This window comes from Corylus avellana, chromosome 1 (assembly GCF_965113065.1).
Source record: "Corylus avellana chromosome 1, dhCorAvel1.hap1.2, whole genome shotgun sequence".
Taxonomy (NCBI): domain Eukaryota; kingdom Viridiplantae; phylum Streptophyta; class Magnoliopsida; order Fagales; family Betulaceae; genus Corylus; species Corylus avellana.
The window spans coordinates 35,024,916-35,042,248 of NC_142490.1; the positions used below are offsets into that span (position 1 = coordinate 35,024,916).

General features: G+C 38.0%; 2 protein-coding genes across 2 annotated transcripts in view; one reads left to right on the forward strand and one right to left on the reverse strand.

The window, feature by feature from the left end:
• The window catches only part of LOC132171126 (vesicle-associated membrane protein 721), a gene marked incomplete in the record, with an annotated part of 12,514 nt that extends 3,076 nt beyond the window's left edge, over nt 1-9,438 (forward strand). Inside the window, 2 exon segments of the mRNA XM_088518096.1 lie at nt 8,453-8,515; nt 9,092-9,438. Coding sequence (XP_088374222.1) covers nt 8,453-8,515; nt 9,092-9,241 — 213 coding nt within the window.
• A 1,022-nt stretch (nt 9,439-10,460) lies between these two features.
• LOC132173111 (FKBP-like peptidyl-prolyl cis-trans isomerase family protein) lies at nt 10,461-16,962 on the reverse strand. The gene is made up of 4 exons (XM_059584690.2): nt 16,597-16,962; nt 12,801-12,923; nt 11,263-11,379; nt 10,461-10,692 (listed from the first exon to the last, which is right to left on the reverse strand). The coding sequence occupies exons 1-4, from the start codon at nt 16,900-16,902 to the stop codon at nt 10,570-10,572; spliced, it is 669 nt and encodes a 222-aa protein (XP_059440673.2). The 5' UTR covers nt 16,903-16,962; the 3' UTR covers nt 10,461-10,569.
• Nucleotides 16,963-17,333: the final 371 nt, after the last annotated feature.

Below are 17,333 nucleotides of genomic sequence, written 5' to 3' on the forward strand. Positions count from 1 at the left end.
TTTTTGTCTTTTTTGAATTAGGACCATGAATGTGCCCAACATGACCACCTAAACACTGTCTCCTTTCTTTCATCCACAAATCCAAACTCACAAGTTACCCATCTCTGACACAACACTGCAACCCCCCCCCCCCCCCCCCCCCCCCTCCTTTCTATTTTTTGAATATTAACGCATTTAATTCATCTATTTACTGTGCTTATTTGTGTTTAGTAGATCCACCAAGTATTTGGCGACCAGAGACATGCATACATTGGAGATCATGTGCATATAGTGGTGTGGACGAGTAAGTGAATGTTTGACACATGGTTTTGAGTGTAGAAGGGGCATTTATTGTGGAAGAGAGGGGTTTTATAGCTGGTGAACTATGTCTAGGTGCAAAGAGACTGGAATCCAACAGTTTGGGATGTTTGTGTATGTTGAAGTGAGGTGAGAAGCTTGATCGAATGATATTGACAATGAATCCAGTTAGTTATGGAGCACGCTAGAGATGGAGGAATAGAGTCAAGAGAGTATAGGTATGTGTGTGTCATGGTATGTGTGCATGGGGGTGTGTTTGTATGTGTTTGAGAGAGAGATAAAGATGAAGGAAAAAGCGGTGGGTTCTCATGGTAGTCACTAAAGAAAAGCTCTTCTTTTTTTTTTTTTGCTTAAAAGTAGAAGAAGAGGAAAAGTAATTTGGGTTAAATACTTTTTCTAGAGTTATTTATAAGTTGACTTTTATATGCAGAACAGTGTGCTTTTATACGGTTGTAGTTTTGTGTTTTGTACAATCACTTTTATACTAGATATTAGTAGACATTAGTACAAAATTATAGTATAAAAGTACAAAAGTTTACTCTATGGAATCTATACAAATCTTCTCTATTGGTTAGCAAGAAAGGTCTATATATATATATATATATATATTTGTTGGGGGGGGGGGGGGGGGGGGGGGCTGGGGCGGGGGGCTGTTTGGAATGTGTGTATTTGTGTGTAAAAATAATGCCCGTCTTTTTGCTTTTCATTAAAAGGGATTGGTTTTTCATTTGAGCATGTCTAGTATCACTAGAGAAATGCTATTTATATGTAACTTTTGCCTATCCTCTGCATATCGGTAAAAATGTCCTATTTCTTTTAAAGTGAATTGTACTACCAAAAGAATACTTAAATTCTTTCTCTCTCTCTCCCACACCAAGACCCACACAGCCACACCTACACCTCCCTGCCTCCCTGTTCTGATGTCCTTCCTCTCTCGCCTTTCTCTATCACCTATCCTGCTGGATTCCAGCCTTGGTTTTATATATTATGCTTTCTTCATTTTTGTTGACCTGATTTCTTACATATATTTGTAAAGAACTGATGAAAAGCGAGATACATGCTACATAGTGGCTATAATACTTCCCCCCATAATGATCTATTTATGGCAAATGGGAAAGGTGGTTTTAGGTCTCTTGGTTGCCAACATAATTTATCATATATTTATGTATACATTCATTGAAATCGCATTGAATATGTTCGTCGTTCTCATTATTATGTTTTAAATTCTAAAGCAGTTGGACAAAATGTCTGATGTTTAGACACGATTGACTTCTTGTAGACTGCTTGTTTTTTTTTTTTTTTTTTTTTTGAGCAAATACAAACAAAAGGGAAGGGTTACAAAGGGGGATCCTTCCCACTATTAATTCTAATGGAAGATAAGATGGAAGAGGAATTGGGAATGCTACCAAACACAAGGTTGGTAGCAGCCCACTTGGCGAGGTGGTGCGCACGAAAGTTTGCACTTCTAGAAACTTTTGTAGCATTCCAAACTTGAAAATGCTGAAGTTTCAACTGAATGTCGGCAATGATTGGAGCAATGGTCCATTCGGTGAGAGATTCTGATTGTTAATGGCTAAGATAGAAACCAAAGAATCACCCTCAATCAACAAATTGTTGCAGCCTTGTAAGATAGCAAGATCAATCCCGGTAAGAGCTGCCATGGATTCTCCCTTGTTCACGTCAGTGGAAATCAATTTTTTAGTAAATGCTGAGATGATGTCACCCGAAGAGTTGCTTAGGACAGCCGCAGTTACTGAAAAATAAGCATTAGTAGCAACATCAAAGTTAATTTTCATAGAACCTGTAGGAGGAGGATGCCAAATGGATTGACCAAATGAAGATGCTTTCCAAGCTTGGAGATGTGTCCGGATGACATTTGAGATGGACTTCAAAGTGTTGGAGATAACTGGAGTGATATTTTTGTGAATCAATTGGTTACGGGCAAACCAAATCTGGTCTAGAACAATCACTGCAGTCAATTGGAATTCAAAAACTTCCTCAAAGGGGATGCCAAGCATAGAGTGTGGCCTAAGCAAAATTCTAATCCAAGAGGGAATAGAAATATTGCTGAAGGCAGTAGTATCCAAGGGCCATTTTTGGTTTCTCCAAATAATCTTGGCAAAGGGACAATCCAAGAAAAGATGGTGCTGAGATTCCACATTACCATGGCAAAGAGGGCAATCCCACACCTCCGGATCTGAATGAGAGACAAAACTCCCAATGTTTTCTCTAACATAAAGGGCATTCCAGCACAGTTTCCAAAGAAAGTGTTTGTGTCTATGTTGAAGTTTTAGGCTCCAAAGAAGGTTCCAATCATCATTGTCTAGGGGAGGAATTCTGGAATTTTGTGAATGAATAAGCAATTCATGGGCTGATTTGACAGAGAACTTAGCTGTGGGGGAAGGGGCCCAAATTAACTTGTCATTTCTAATGGAAATAGGAAGATGGATGTTGAGAATTTGGGAGGCTGATAATGGTTCAAAAAGTTCATGGATTAGAGAGGAATTCCAAGAATTGTTATTCCTATCTATAAGGTCAGAAACATTAAGGTTAGGGAGAGGGGAAAAAGAAGGATTTGGGGTAGGTTTAAAGCCAGGTAAGGAAGGGATCCATGGGGAAGACCAAATGTTGAGATCCAAGCCTCTAGAAACTGCCCAGCATGCCCCTTTCTCAATAATAAGCCTATTCTTGAGAATACCTTTCCAAAGCCAAGAGGACCCATTCTTAATAGGAGCATCCAAAAAATTGTAATTGCCCAAATATTTAGCTTTTAGAGCCCGAACCCACAAAAGATCTTGATTGGAGTGGATTTGCCATCCCAACTTGGAGAAAAGGGCTCTGTTATGGAACCCCATGGATCTAATACCAAGACCCCCCAAAGATTTGGGGGTGCAAATGCTCTTCCAAGACAAGAGAGTGAGATTCTTTTTCTTATCAAGTGGAAAGCCCCACCAAAATTTCCTCAGCATAGAATCAAGTTCAAGGCAAAAGGATTTGGAAAAAAGAAATAAGGACATAGTGTATGTGGGAATTGCATTAGCCACAGTTTTGATCAAAGTTGTTCTTCCCGCTTGAGAGAGCAACTTAGATTTCCAACCAGAAATGCGGGAAGAGATCTTGGATTTAAGATCTTCAAAAGCTATGCTCTTATTACGATGAAGAAAAAGTGGAATGCCAAGGTATCTTGATTTAGTGGTCCTGTGATTGAGATTGAGGATTGAGCAAATGGAAGCTTGAATGGGAAGGCTACAATTTTTGCTAAAGAAGATGGCAGATTTTTCAAAGTTAACCTTTTGCCCTGACCAAGAGGAGTAGGAATTGAGACAATTTTTGAAAGATTCAGCTTCTGAAATTTTTGCTCTTGTGAAAATCATGAGGTCGTCAGCAAAGAGAAGGTGTGAAATAGGAGGGCTGAGTCTAGAGATCTTGATACCATGAATGAGACCCCGGTTTTCTTCTCTAAGGATGAGCCTAGAGAGAATTTCCGAACCCATGATAAAAAGGAAAGGTGATAGAGGATCGCCTTGCCTTAGTCCACGGGTAGGAGAGAATTTTCCAAATGGGGACCCATCCAACAAAATAGAAAAAGAAGCAGTGGATAAACATTGATGGATCCAATGTATCCAAATGGAGTTGAACCCCAGTAATTTCAAAATCTTGATAAGAAAAGGCCATTCCATAAAGTCGAAGGCCTTTTCCATATCAAGTTTTAAGGCCATTAAACCTCCATTGCCTTTCTTATTCTTAAGAGAGTGAAAAATCTCATGTGCCATCACATTGTTGTCTTGAATGAAGCGGCCTTGAATGAAAGCCGATTGGTAAGGAGAGACAAACTTGTGAAGAAGGGTTTTGAAGCGGTTGGCCAAAATTTTGGATATGATCTTATAGTTAAAATTTATGAGGCTAATGGGACGAAACTGGTTCACTCTAAAAGGATTGTCAATCTTAGGAATAAGAGCAATGTTAGTGTGATTAATCTCTTTTAGAAGGAAACCTCCTCTAAAGAAAGATTGAACAAAAGTAACCACACTAACCTTAACTACAGGCCAATAAGATTTGTAAAACAAACCAGTCATTCCGTCCGGGCCCGGAGCTTTATTTGGACCTAATTGGGAAATGGCTTGGTAAATTTCTCTCTTCAGGAATTTTGCAAAGCATAAGATTGTCTAAATCAGATATAACAGGGGAAACCAAATCATCAAGATCATCATCAATCATAGGATTAGTAGAAGTAAAATTGGAAGTAAAGAAATCCACAAAGTAACTGCCAATATTTTCTCTATCATTAAGAACAGTACCATCAACAGTTTTGAGAAAAGAAACAGAGTTATACCTCCTACGGTTTACAGTGGAAGCATGAAAAAACTGTGTTGAGGTCACGACAATTCAACCATTTCTCCCTGGATTTTTGTTTCCATAGGATCTCCTCTCTAGCAAGTTGTTCTTGAAGATTGTCTTGAAGATCATTTTCCTTTTTCAAGTTCTGATCAGTGGGAGGAGCTTGCTGAATTTTATCCAAGTCCGAGAGAATGGAGGTGATTCTTGATTGAATCTTCCCAAAGTGATTTCGATTCCAATCGGTAAGAGCTCTCTTAGTATTCTTCCATTTTTGGCAAAGGGTGAAAGCAGGGGAACCATCAACAAATGAATGCCAGGCATTAGCAACCACGTCATAACTGGAAGAGTCTCTGATCCAAAAAGCTTCAAAACGGAAAGGCTTGGGGATATGGAAGTAATTACCACCAGTTTGGAGCAGGATTGGATTGTGATCCGAAGCAGTTGCTAGAAGGTGTTTGATGATAGCATTCGGAAAGATGTGTACCCAAGATTGGTTTGCCAAACCCCTATCCAATCTTTCTTTGATGTTTGCTCTCCCATGACGACGATTATTCCAAGTGTAAGAGTTTCCATTGAAGCCAAGGTCAACCAAACCATTTTGATTCACAAAAGAGACAAATTCATTATGGGAGGTTGTACCAAAATCTCTTCCCCCTCTTTTTTCACCAGGGTTCAAAATGGAGTTGAAATCTCCAAAAAGTAGCCAAGAGCCTCCAAAAGCATTACCAGTAGAAGACAGATTCTCCCAGTATGCAGCCCGGTTGACCCATGAGTGAGGACCGTGTGTACAAGTCAAAAGCCACGGACAAAAACCAGGGTCTGAGTACACCAAACATGAAATATGATATCTATCCAGACGAATAGGTTCAATTTCAACTCCTTGCTTCCAAGCTATAACCATGCCTCCGCTAGAGCCATTAGCAGGGAAGTGCAACAAAAAAGCAAAGCCGAAACCATTGAGATTTTGCTGGACTGACTGAATTGAGATTTTTGTTTCTGACAAAAAGATCAGATCAGGATTGTTCCTTCTGATCAGTGCTCGCAGAGATCGGATTGCCGCGGGGCGAGCAAAACCCCGGCAATTCCAGGCCAGTAAAATCATTTGTTGATTGGGGGCGTGATAAGGCTCGCCACCTCAGCCAGAGAAGTATCTTGTTCCATAGGGAAAGGGTGAACCAAAAGGGCTCTATTAGGACAGTTAGGAATTGTAGGAGCCTCCACGGGAGAGAGACGGATTTGCTTCCGGTTATTTCCATGAGAGGAGGAAAAGAGTGAGTAAGGACGGAAGCGTTTGGGTGTTGAGTGGATCCTTTTGGGGTATGGATTGGTGAAATTTCTGGAGCTGACTTGAATGCTAGGAGAGGAAGGTTGGTGTTTTATTTTGGTTGAAACTGGTAAACTTCGGTTCGTGGGAGTAGGGGTGGGGTCTGGTGGGTCCTCAGTAATTTCTTCAATGTGAATAATTTGGGAATGGTATAACTGAGTGGTAGAAGAGGTAATTTGGTTTCCAAGTGTGGGGGCTTTTTCGGCTAAGGCTGTGTTGAGAGGTTGGGGAGTGGCGAAGTGTTTGCCAAATATTTGGTAGGGTAAAGCTGCATGGGGAATAGTGGGGAAATTTAATGAAGGCGGTGTTGATATGTAAGGAGCTGACGTGAAGTGTGATGGGTTTTCCTTGGAATGGGCAAAGGTCAGTGGTTTAGTGATCGAGGTTGGTGAGTTTATAGACTGGGTTACCGAGTTAGCGTGTGAGAGAGGTTGAGTTGACTCAATATGTGTGAGAACCAGGGAAGAGGATGAATCAGAGTCACCGATGTGAGGAAGGGGATTTGAGTTTTGGCTTTTTGGAGGGTTGGGAATGGAGAGAGTGTTTCCATGTATAATAGGTTGCTGAGAGGGGGTTGGTTTGTTGGTAAATATGATGGTTTCCACACTAATGGCTGGTGGGGGGTTGGCACGGAGATGAGGGCCATATGGAGGTACTGTTGTTGGAGAGGGATTTTCAGGGCAATAGAGTTTGGCATGACCAAGTCTTCCACAAGCAAAACAGAAGTCAGAGAGTCTTTCATACTTGAAATGAATCCAAATCGAAGATTTACCTGGTCGATGGTGGTAGAACCCAGGAATCAAGGGATTCTGCAGATTAATATTGACTTGTACCCTCAGGAATTGCTTGCGGTTTAAGGCCAATACAGTATTCATTTCCACCTCAATGAGCTGACCAAGCTTGGTCCCAATGGCTTTAGCATTTCTCAGATTCATCAACTCTAGTGGTAAATCATGGATTTGAACCCAAAAAACACCATAAGTAAAGTCAAGTTCTTTGTAGGTCATGCTTGCTTCCCATTTCTTTAAATTAAGCAAGTGGCCATTTATATTCCAAGGAGAAAGATCAATGACCTTTTGTAGTTCTGAAGCATTCTTGAAAGTGAAGAGAAAAACATTTTTACCGATGGCTTCGAAGTGCAAGGAGGAAAGGAAGTTCCAAGCAGAGTGGAGGTTTCCTTTCACTTTTGATTTGGCTATGGGATTATGAGATATAATTTTTCCTGCAAGCATGTGTAGAGAAGGGGAGTTTTCTGAAAGGTTTGTGGGCAAGAGGAGTGGTGGATTGTCAAGCCAGTTGAGATTTTCGGCTTGGTGGGTGATCTGTTCGATTCCTTCTAAAGGGTTTTCCATGGAAGGAGAAAGGAGGTTAACGTAGTTGGGAAGGAGAAATGAGTTCTCCAGAAATCATGGATTTGAGTTGGGAAGGAGAAATGAGTTCTCCAGAGAAGCTTTTACTCGAGAGAGAAAAGCAGAGAGGGTTTTTTAGATTTCTTGTAGACTGCTTGTTGTATGTGTAGTTAGTTCATTTAAACCAACTTGTTTTATATGCCTAGTACTTGTGCAATATGAAGCTCATTGAAATAATCTAAACTGAAAAATTGGTTCAGTTTTGGACTTTTTCATTTTATTAACCAGATCAGACTGGTTGGTCTGACTTTGAAAACCGGGAAGTGGTCTTAAAACAGGTCAGTCATACCGTCCAAAACTGTTACCCTGTGCAAGGCTGTTGACTTGCCAGTGCAACCGGTAAACCCACTGGACTGTTAATGAATTGAGCGGTCTATGAACTTGAATTTAAAATAAGATGGTTATTAGAATGGAGGTGCAGAAGTCCCAAGCGGAGGGCTTCAATACCAACTGATGGTGCTTGGAATTCACGCATAGTAAGCAAGAGAGGAGCACAAGTGGGCTGAAAAAGAGGAAGGGTGACAATGAGAGGAGCGAGTGGAAGTTTTTGTGCCTGTGTGTGTAGAGAGAGAGAGAGAGAAAGAAGTTTGGCAGAATTCTTTTTTCTTTTTTTCTTTCTTTGGGGGGAGGTGGGACGTTTAGCATTTGCCAATGTAAGCCATTTTTTTTTATTGGTAAGTTACACGGGCACCCAGTGACCCTTGAACCAACGACCTCACCCCCCACCTTGCTATAAAGGAAGTATCATTTGAGCTAAAGCTCGTTGGTTTTAAGCATATTGTTTTGTTGTTTTGATGTGAAATCTAGTTCATATTTTTTCGAATAGATGATAATGCGTTTACTTTGATAATAATGATGATATTTTAATGCTAAGCTGCCTACTTTATTTTTTATGCCACACAGCAAAATTGACTGATCTATTCTTCATGGGAAGTGTAAATATCACTTTACTATATAGCATCTATTGTGTTTTGCATTCAATTAACTTGCTGAACTATGCATCTCAAGATGCCCTCATATTTAATGTTCAGGACATTCAGTGGGTTAATCCTTGAACCCTTCCATTTATTGGCTTTTGATGTAGGTCTTAGATAGAGGTGAAAAGATAGAGCTTCTGGTGGATAAGACTGAGAACCTTCATCAACAGGTCAGTGGTGCTCTCTCTTGTACTATGCATTTGTCTCTGAGATTTATACTCGAGAGAAGTTTGAATGAGAAATTTCCGTCCTTTATTTTCTGCATATGTAAAGTGGAGTCGAAGTAAATAAATCTTTTCGGTGTTTGATTATGATTTTGCTCCGAATACTTTTACTGCTATAACATTCATGAATTAGTTTCTATCCAGAGTTATTGCATCTCAATTCAAAGATGTGGTTTATGGAGGCTGATTGGTTTGCAAAATCTGGAATGTCAGATAGATGGTCGAAAATGTAGGTTGTATATGGTGGTGGACATTGGGGAGAAAATACAGAAACTTCACACTAAGCTCCCATGTTTTAATTTCAAACAGGATAGATTAGTTGCTTAATGTAAATTGTGCAGTTGTTTCAGAAGAGGTGTGCATCGATTATGTGCTGCAATCATTTTATATTGTAAATCCCATAATTTTGGCATTATAATAACGTAAAAATCGTATGATCTTCTCATTTAACAATGTTAATGGTGATGAAATCTGTTTCAAGATTTTAATTCCTTGGACTTTTCCCAATTGATTTGCTTACAGGCACAGGACTTCCGGAGCGCAGGGACGAAAATCCGGAGGAAGATGTGGCTGCAAAACATGAAGGTGAAGCTGATTGTTTTGGGAATTCTGATAGCGTTGATCCTCATCATAGTCCTCTCTGTTTGCCATGGGTTCAACTGCGGGAAATGAGCAGATTCTGAAGAGGCCTGTCATCTTGTGTATTAAAAACTTGGAGTTATTATATCAAGAGAAATATCATATCATATATATATCTTTCTCACGACTATGTATGTAGTCCAAAATTAGCAACTTCCAGTTACTTTTGCGTGTGAATGAACCCCATAAGATATTATTATGTCAAAAGAATGCTCTTCCTTTAAAACATAGCTGTTGCTTGTTTGCCTTTTCTTACATGCGTGAACAAAGCCAATTTTATGAGGAATGCTACATGCTCACTTCGTCTTAAAAGTTACATCAGAGCATTACTCCAATTATATCCAGGTTGTCAAGTTGGCTTTATTTTCCATGATGGGACAATGGTCGAATTCCGTTTGCTGGGAAGCCCATTTGTTCTTCTGGCATTTGTTAACTTGCTAAAATGTCTTGGAATAATAACATAACAAATAAACAAGTTTGCGAACAGTATTATGATGATTTACTCGCAGGCTTCAGTGATCAACCGTATTGTAGACTTAGTTAATAAAATAAAAAATAAATAAAAAAACTGTACAGTGGTCTGAGTTAAATTTCCCTCCATAAATAGAAAGAAGAGGGTATTAATATTTCGGGAGTTGGTAGAAACTTCACATACCATCAAGAACAACAAAATTTTCTGGCCACTAAAAGAACTAAAATTAATGGAAACCAAGCATATCAAATACCGACCATGAATATGATGGGATGACAAACATTTCTCATGATTATAATCAAAATAATATAACTATTATTACTAGATAAAATAAAATAAAAATAAAAATATTAGATACTCATTTTAATTAGATCAAAATTTATCATAAATAGACAACATAAAAAATATACGAATTCATGTCAGCTTTTTTTTTTTTTTGGAAAGGAGATGATATCAACACATCCATCAATTTAATAAAATTTAAGATTGCAAACATATAACCTGCAAGTTGACAGGTATTGCACTCTCAAAAACTCTAAATCAATATTCTTGTCTTTCTGACAGATTCTGTATCTTTCTTTCTCCTAAATATGAATAACAACCTAAAGTATTTCCTACTGTTAAAAGACAAAAATGAAGGAAAAAAAAAAAAAAAATCAGAATTAATGCTAAATATGCAGAATTTGTGGCCTTGGTAATTTTGGCTATTTCTTTTCTTTTTTCTTTTTTTCTTTTTTTGGTTTTTGTTGATGAGTTAAAACCATAAATAAACGATAAATCTGAAGGGTGCTATAAACCTGGTTTCTGATCATGAACAAAAAATATTGGATGTCACTCACAGTGTGCAATGCACAAGCAGTTTTCAGAATCATAGTATTCTACAGCTACTTCATTGATGCCTCACACTGAGCAACTCAACATCAAATATGAGTGTCCCTAATGTTGAGCCTTCTCCATTGGCAAGACGAGTTGGATTGAAAATGGTAGTAAATAGCCTCTGCCTGTCAAAAAACTGGAAAGGAAAAAAGAATATAAAGGCCATCCCCAGCATACTGTTATGTGTATATAATAAATCTGAATGCTAAAAAGTTACCTAACCACAGTAACCGGGTAATATTTTCTAAGTATAATTAGTGAATTTGAGCTAAAAAAATGTTATAATAAACAGAACAATCCTCATCGCAGCAGAGCCTCTCTCTCCCTCTCACTAGTGCAGGTTTGTTTCTACAGACCAATATCAGGACATCATATATCAATTGGTGCCAGACAGATATCCTTTCACCATCTAGTCCAATTATGATCAATCATGGCATGTTTTTGCTACTTTGTTACTCTCCCACCACCTATTGATACGTTTATGCCCTAAATCTAGCTTTTTGAAAAGAGATTCCATAATATTATTCACTTTTTTGTAAAGAAAAAAAAGATGCTTAATCGTTTGGTGGCGAAAATTTAGATAACAATGAATATTATAATATGCAAATCAGCAACAAGTAAATACACAAGAAAAAGCATTCATTCAAAGCATAGATTAGCATAAATCAAACCAACAACAGAGGGAGGTGGGACGAGGAGTAAATACATTAGGTGGTAGGGGTTCTTGGGACGTGCTCTGATATCCTTGGGATGGCGGGATGATGACTCTTTGAATACCACCTACTTTCATTGATCTCACGGCTGCTTCTATCCCCAAAATCACCTGCATATAAATTTGATATATCAATGAGCTCAGTAATTCCAATAAAATAGTCTTTAAAAGCATATGAGAGGCAAGTACAGTTCAAAAATTATGAACCTATATCACTTTAGAATGGCTAAAAAAATCGAAATCACACACACACAGTGCAGGAATCTAGCCCTAGGAAAACAAGAAATAGAATTTATGAAAGCATGGCATGGTCTTCCAGTCATTTTCACTAATGCCACAAAACGATACCAATCCCTAATGCATTTAAACTCTATAATAGTGTCATATACATATAGAGAAACTGGTCGAATTTCTTTCAAATTAAGGCAAAGTGACCTAGCTCTTTTTCAATCACAAATATTGGACAGGCTGAAAAGAACAAGACATGCTGCTGGATCATTTCAAGGGTATTAGTTATGCAGAGATAATCCAAAACATCAGCTAGTTTATAGAGAAGACCAATGATTTATTAACTGGCAGAAAAATCATTTAAGCATTCAAAGAGCACCAGACAAGTATGATTACAACACGGCAGACGACACTTTTTGAGAAGTTGTGAAAATTATGTAGACCTGCAAAAACTAATTAAAAAAAAAAATTGGAATTCGTCCAAAAGTACCTAATTCCCAACTTATAAAGGCTGTCAGGCCACAAAAATGACTGCATCAATAATTAATAGTTAATCCCAAAAGATTTCCAACGAATATATAACTTTCCAAATTGAAAAAAAAAAAATCATAAATACATGAAACTCTATAAATAAAATGTAAAATTCTCTTGGATATTAGAGATTATGAAAAGAAGTTAAGGAAAAAAAAAAACTGAACCCAACTCTTAACCATTAGATTCAAATGGCCCTACCTACTTCTAAATGAGGCATACTGACAAACAATGAGTAGGGTAAGTGGTGGTGAGGCTTCAGGCAGAAGGAGCTGTTTTTACAAAAATATGTATATTTTAAGGGGGCGTAGTGGAGATGGAAAAAAGAGAAAACAACAATCAAAGGAGTAAGAACTTTTCCTTCTCTTTTTTTAGCTTCAATTTAATACTTTCAACTTAATGCTCGGTTCAACCAATCAGTAATAGAAAAAGAAAGGAATCCTTATAATTTGGAGTCATATCACATTTTTTTTGCCTTCCTGGCAATCAAAATATATATAGACAATTGGTAAGTCAAAAAAAAAAAAAAAACCAATTTTAGTGCAGCAGCAACACAACCACTTTTTCTAGATTGCTACACAGAAAGAGATTTCATAATATATACCACCACTGCCTCTGAGTCGCTGGGCAACTTATCCAAAACAACAAAAGACTCGCTAGGCATTTTACAGGTTAAAGACATACACCATGAGCATTACAAGGCTCGTATCTTGCAATTATGACATTAAAGTTTATATATGATAACCAGTTTCAGTACTGATATCAGGACTTACTTTCCCAGAGCCAAGTACGAACACAAAAGGAATTGGTTCACCATTTTCATCTTTGTGATCATATGTTGAATCAAAGCGCCATCCTTGCTTCGCTGCCAACCTTCCATAGTAATGAACTGCAACCTTCACATTTGAACTCAAAAATTGATGGATAATCGATGCTGATAAACACCAGAGATTATCAGATCTCTATCTGTTAAATTCCCCTACATATTCTATGAAAGGCATAAAATATAAACACTACCATTTTTAACTGTTTCATGTAATACTAGCTCAAAAATGCAGTAAAATGCAGGATTTTCATTGTTGCAGGTAGAAAAAAAATATATGGCAGTCAGCATCCAATCTGTTCTAGCCATAAGCAGCAATCTTCTTGAGTCAGCACACTCCATCAAGGGTTGTAACCAACTACTTGAAGAACATATTTACTCACTTGCTAACATAATGCACCAGACTAAACCAAAGGTGGTATAGAGCCACAGACCCACAACCACATAAAAAGGCCAAGTTTGTTACAATGTAGTCCATTTAATTACCACTTGTATGGGCATACAACAAATCAAGACTTTGTAACTAAACATAATATAAAGTAAATAGTCGCAGAGTGAAGGTAGCTATTTGGTTTATTAATATTTGTGTGCTCTTCTCTTATGGTCCACGTGTATTTTGTGGGGTTGGGGCAGGAAAAATCAATGACAAGACCACATGGCCCACCATCTATCTTCCACCATTTGCAGCGCTGATCAACTTTGAAACAATAATATACATCTCAGATCCAGAAAAAAACTTGTGTTTGCTAGATCTCGTTCCTCAGAGAAAAAGGGTAAAACAAATTTTGCTATGACTCTCTGTCTATTATGTTCATTTCAAAATGTGTACAAGATTAGGTACAGCCTTCAATCAGACATCTACGCTATAAAATAGAAGCAAAATAATGTCTTCTCTCCCATAATAAGTAATAATATTGGTGAAAGATACCAAATTTGGGAATGTGAACTGTTTGGTGTTCCACACTACCTACAATGTGAATTGGACCCAATTCCGTGTGGTCATGGAAGTTGAAATCCGTTGAGTGCATGACAACTCGCTTGCCAAGTCAACTAGCCTCAAAAATGGATGGCAGTGAAGTGCACATCCTATACAAAGCCAATCCAGTGGGATGGTTTTCCACCCCTATACTAATCTTCTTCTTCTTCTTCATCTTCAAAGCCACCCCCACTGCCCACCTCTGTGGGGATGAATCATCCCCGTGCATTTGTAAGGGTGGAGAACCACCACCTGATGGAACCCTACAATTAACAACATAAATATATTGGAACCCCACAACTAATAACATAAATAGATAATATTAGCTCATTTTGGGTAGGAGACCACAATAGGTCCCTTAGGTAGGAGAGACCACAATAGTTCTCCTTTAGGTAGGACAGAACACAAATAAATCAAATTAGGGTTGGAAAGAAACCACAATTTTTTAATAATTCTTCATTGATATGTTTGTTACACTTATCCCCTATTTATACTATTCTCGGACTACTAATGCAATACAACTAGACAACCAAGTAATACTACTAATACTACTACAACTAGATAATAACATAAAAATATAGAATTAGACTACAACAAAATAAATAAGTAAACACTAGGACTTCCATTGTATGTAAAACTTTATTATTACAGCCTCTGCGGGTAAATCCCCAAAATCCCCACCCTCACAGAAGGGCAGGGATGGATCTCCGCCCGCAAAGAGGCGGGTGGGGTGGAACTACCCCACAACTACCCACCTCCACAGGAACTCCTAAAAGGGAAGAGTTGGAGACCACTCCACAAAGGGGCAGGGTCGAGCCACCATCGCCCCTCTGTAGAGGTGGTTCTCCACCCCTCCAAGGGGGCAATGGAGGTGGCTCCACCCTCTAAAAGGGTGAAGGTCCACCCTGCAGAGGGGTGATAGAGGTGGTCCACCACCCCCCTGCTCAATTTTTTTTTCTTTGATTTTTGTGTCTTTCTCTTCTGGTTTTTTAGGCATAAGAAGCACATGAGACATGATAATATGTCTCTTAATACACATGGCAATTTTTTATTGTGCTTACATGGAAAAATTAAGGATTGGACGGAAAATATAACGGAATGACGTATTTGTCACTTGGTCAAAACTCATATCCTTAATTGTCAAAAGTAAAAAACTTAGGCCCTTATTTGTCACAATGACAACACTCAGGGACTTTTGAGGTCATATCCCTAATTCTTTTAATGATATGGAATCTATGAAGATAGATAAAGTATGTTTTCTGCAAACCAAGCAGTTTTTAAATTTGCAGTGGTAAGGACGAAACAATCATGTGTACAAATTTGAACATGTTACATCACCCTTCACCCCTTATGGAAAGGAGAGGCCATTTGGTCCAAAGACCATTGGTTGTGTTTGGCAATGGGCAAACCAAAGCCATTTACTATTCATCATATAATTAAACTCTCAACATTCTTACTTTTTATATCACGTCAATCACTTTTTAGTACTATTCAAATAAAAAAATAACTATAAAACAAAAAAAAAAAAAATCACTTTTCTATACCAAATATTCTTACTTTTTCTCACACCTATCACTTCCAACTACAGGTCATCGCTACAGTAACATGCTATTACCAAACATAGCCATTGGCACATTCCTTTTGGTTTCATATTGCCAAGTAAGAAACTTCTGTATCACGTTATCAAGTATTCTACTGCAAAATGGTTTTGTTTTCTGCAACTCTAATTCACAAGCCTCTAGGGAAATTAGAAATGAAAAACCAACCATCAGCATTAAAACTAATTACAGAAAATGAATCTTAACCACTATTCCTTCTTCAGAGCATAGCAACTGCTAAGGACCTTTCTACAGTATAAAAAGATAAAAGTGAACAGACACAGTCTTGAGCAATTTACCAACAAACGCAAAGTCCAACCAACAATGAAAGAACCAAAAACCTTTGCCTCCTGCAAATAGTTACTTCAATCTTAAACAAGCAAACCAGAGTGATAAGAACCAAAATAGTTTCTCCTCCCTGCCACCGCTCTTCCCACTTTGTTAAGTTTAATTTGCTAACTGACATCGGCTATAGTCAGCAGCTGAAGTTTTGTACAACCCTAAAAGAAAATTTATAAATTTATTTCCTACCCTGAATCAGTGCACCTCAACACCTCCATTTCAGCTTCTCTTCAAGTTCTTACCTCCTTCCCCTTGTCAATTTCATAACTTTCCTCCTCTTGATTCTTCTGCAATGACATCACAAGCTCCAGCAACTAAAGTTCTTATTCCCTCTTTGGCACCAATATAAACCAATTATGACTTGCGACAATCAACAGCCGCCAATTTCTTTCATCCAATCATTTATATCAAACTCACAGCACCCTCACTTCTTATTACTATCTAACCATTGCACATAATAAGAACACAAATGGCTAATGCAGCCAATAAGGCCACTGAATTCAAGATTTAGTTGTTATAATGGTCAGAAACATGTATAATTCACAAATTTATCATCACTCCGGCAGTGAATTTTCAAAGAGATTCTCTATTCTCTATCACTTCACTTGCCTTAAAATCAGAAAGATTGAATCCTAGACATCAAGACTGATAAGAGATTTCTAATCAATAGGTAAAGATATTATCAAAAATGAAACCACGCTAAAGAATTTATAAATAAAAAGCAATATATACATTAAGAAATCTCCAAAAATGAGTAATTTAAAGAAATAATTGGTATGAAAAAAATGTTATTGCGTACATGATGTGAGAGAAAGAGAGAGCGTGCTCACCTGGTCGCCATCCAGAGGGATTTCTCCGGAACCAAAGCGAACATCCAATACCTTTACGCCACCTGAATTTGGGAGCTCGCGGAACTCGGATATGGCGGACTTGGAAGAAGAAGAAGCAATCAGTGTTGAGAAAGTAGCGGAGAAAAGAGAGAGAGATAGAGCTGCTCTTCTACTTGTTACTGAAGAAGATGAAGAGGAAGAAGATGTTGCAGAGACGTTGTTCGATGGTGATATTGGAGGCACGAACCGGAGGATTGGATGGTGGGAAACACGGGGAGATTGTACTGCAGCAGAACACTGAATCATCTTCTCCCCTGTTGAGCGTTTTCTATTAACCGCAAAAATGGAAGAACCAAAAAAACAAGCCACGCCGTCTGTGGGAATCGAACCCACGACCACGTGTTTAAATTAATTTATAAACAAATTTATTACACACAATATATTGTTGAATTTCAAAGACGAAAACAAAAATATAGAAATATGATATAAAAAATAGTTAAATACTAAAAATCCCAATAGGGTTTGAGCACTTTATTTTTTTTTTCCTTAGGTTTTGATTTGTATCACAGGAGTTACCTGTAATTTTGATAAAGACCAAATTGATCATTCCATTCATTGACCTTTAGTTGACTTAACAGAAGTCTACGTCACTGACACGTAAACCAATTAAAAATCGACACCTAGCATAAGTAGTCACATCATCAGTGATGACATGGCCACCTAATTAAATTTTTTAT

Bases quoted from the DNA above. Each gene is read 5' to 3' on its own strand.
- LOC132173111 (XM_059584690.2), bottom strand. From the start codon at position 16,902: ATGATTCAGTGTTCTGCTGCAGTACAATCTCCCCGTGTTTCCCACCAT. The intron at 12,924-16,596 runs GTGAGCACGCTC...TCAAATGTGAAG, and splicing joins TCCCTCTGGATGGCGACCAG to GTTGCAGTTCATTACTATGG. The intron at 11,380-12,800 runs GTAAGTCCTGAT...ATTTATATGCAG, and splicing joins TCGTACTTGGCTCTGGGAAA to GTGATTTTGGGGATAGAAGC.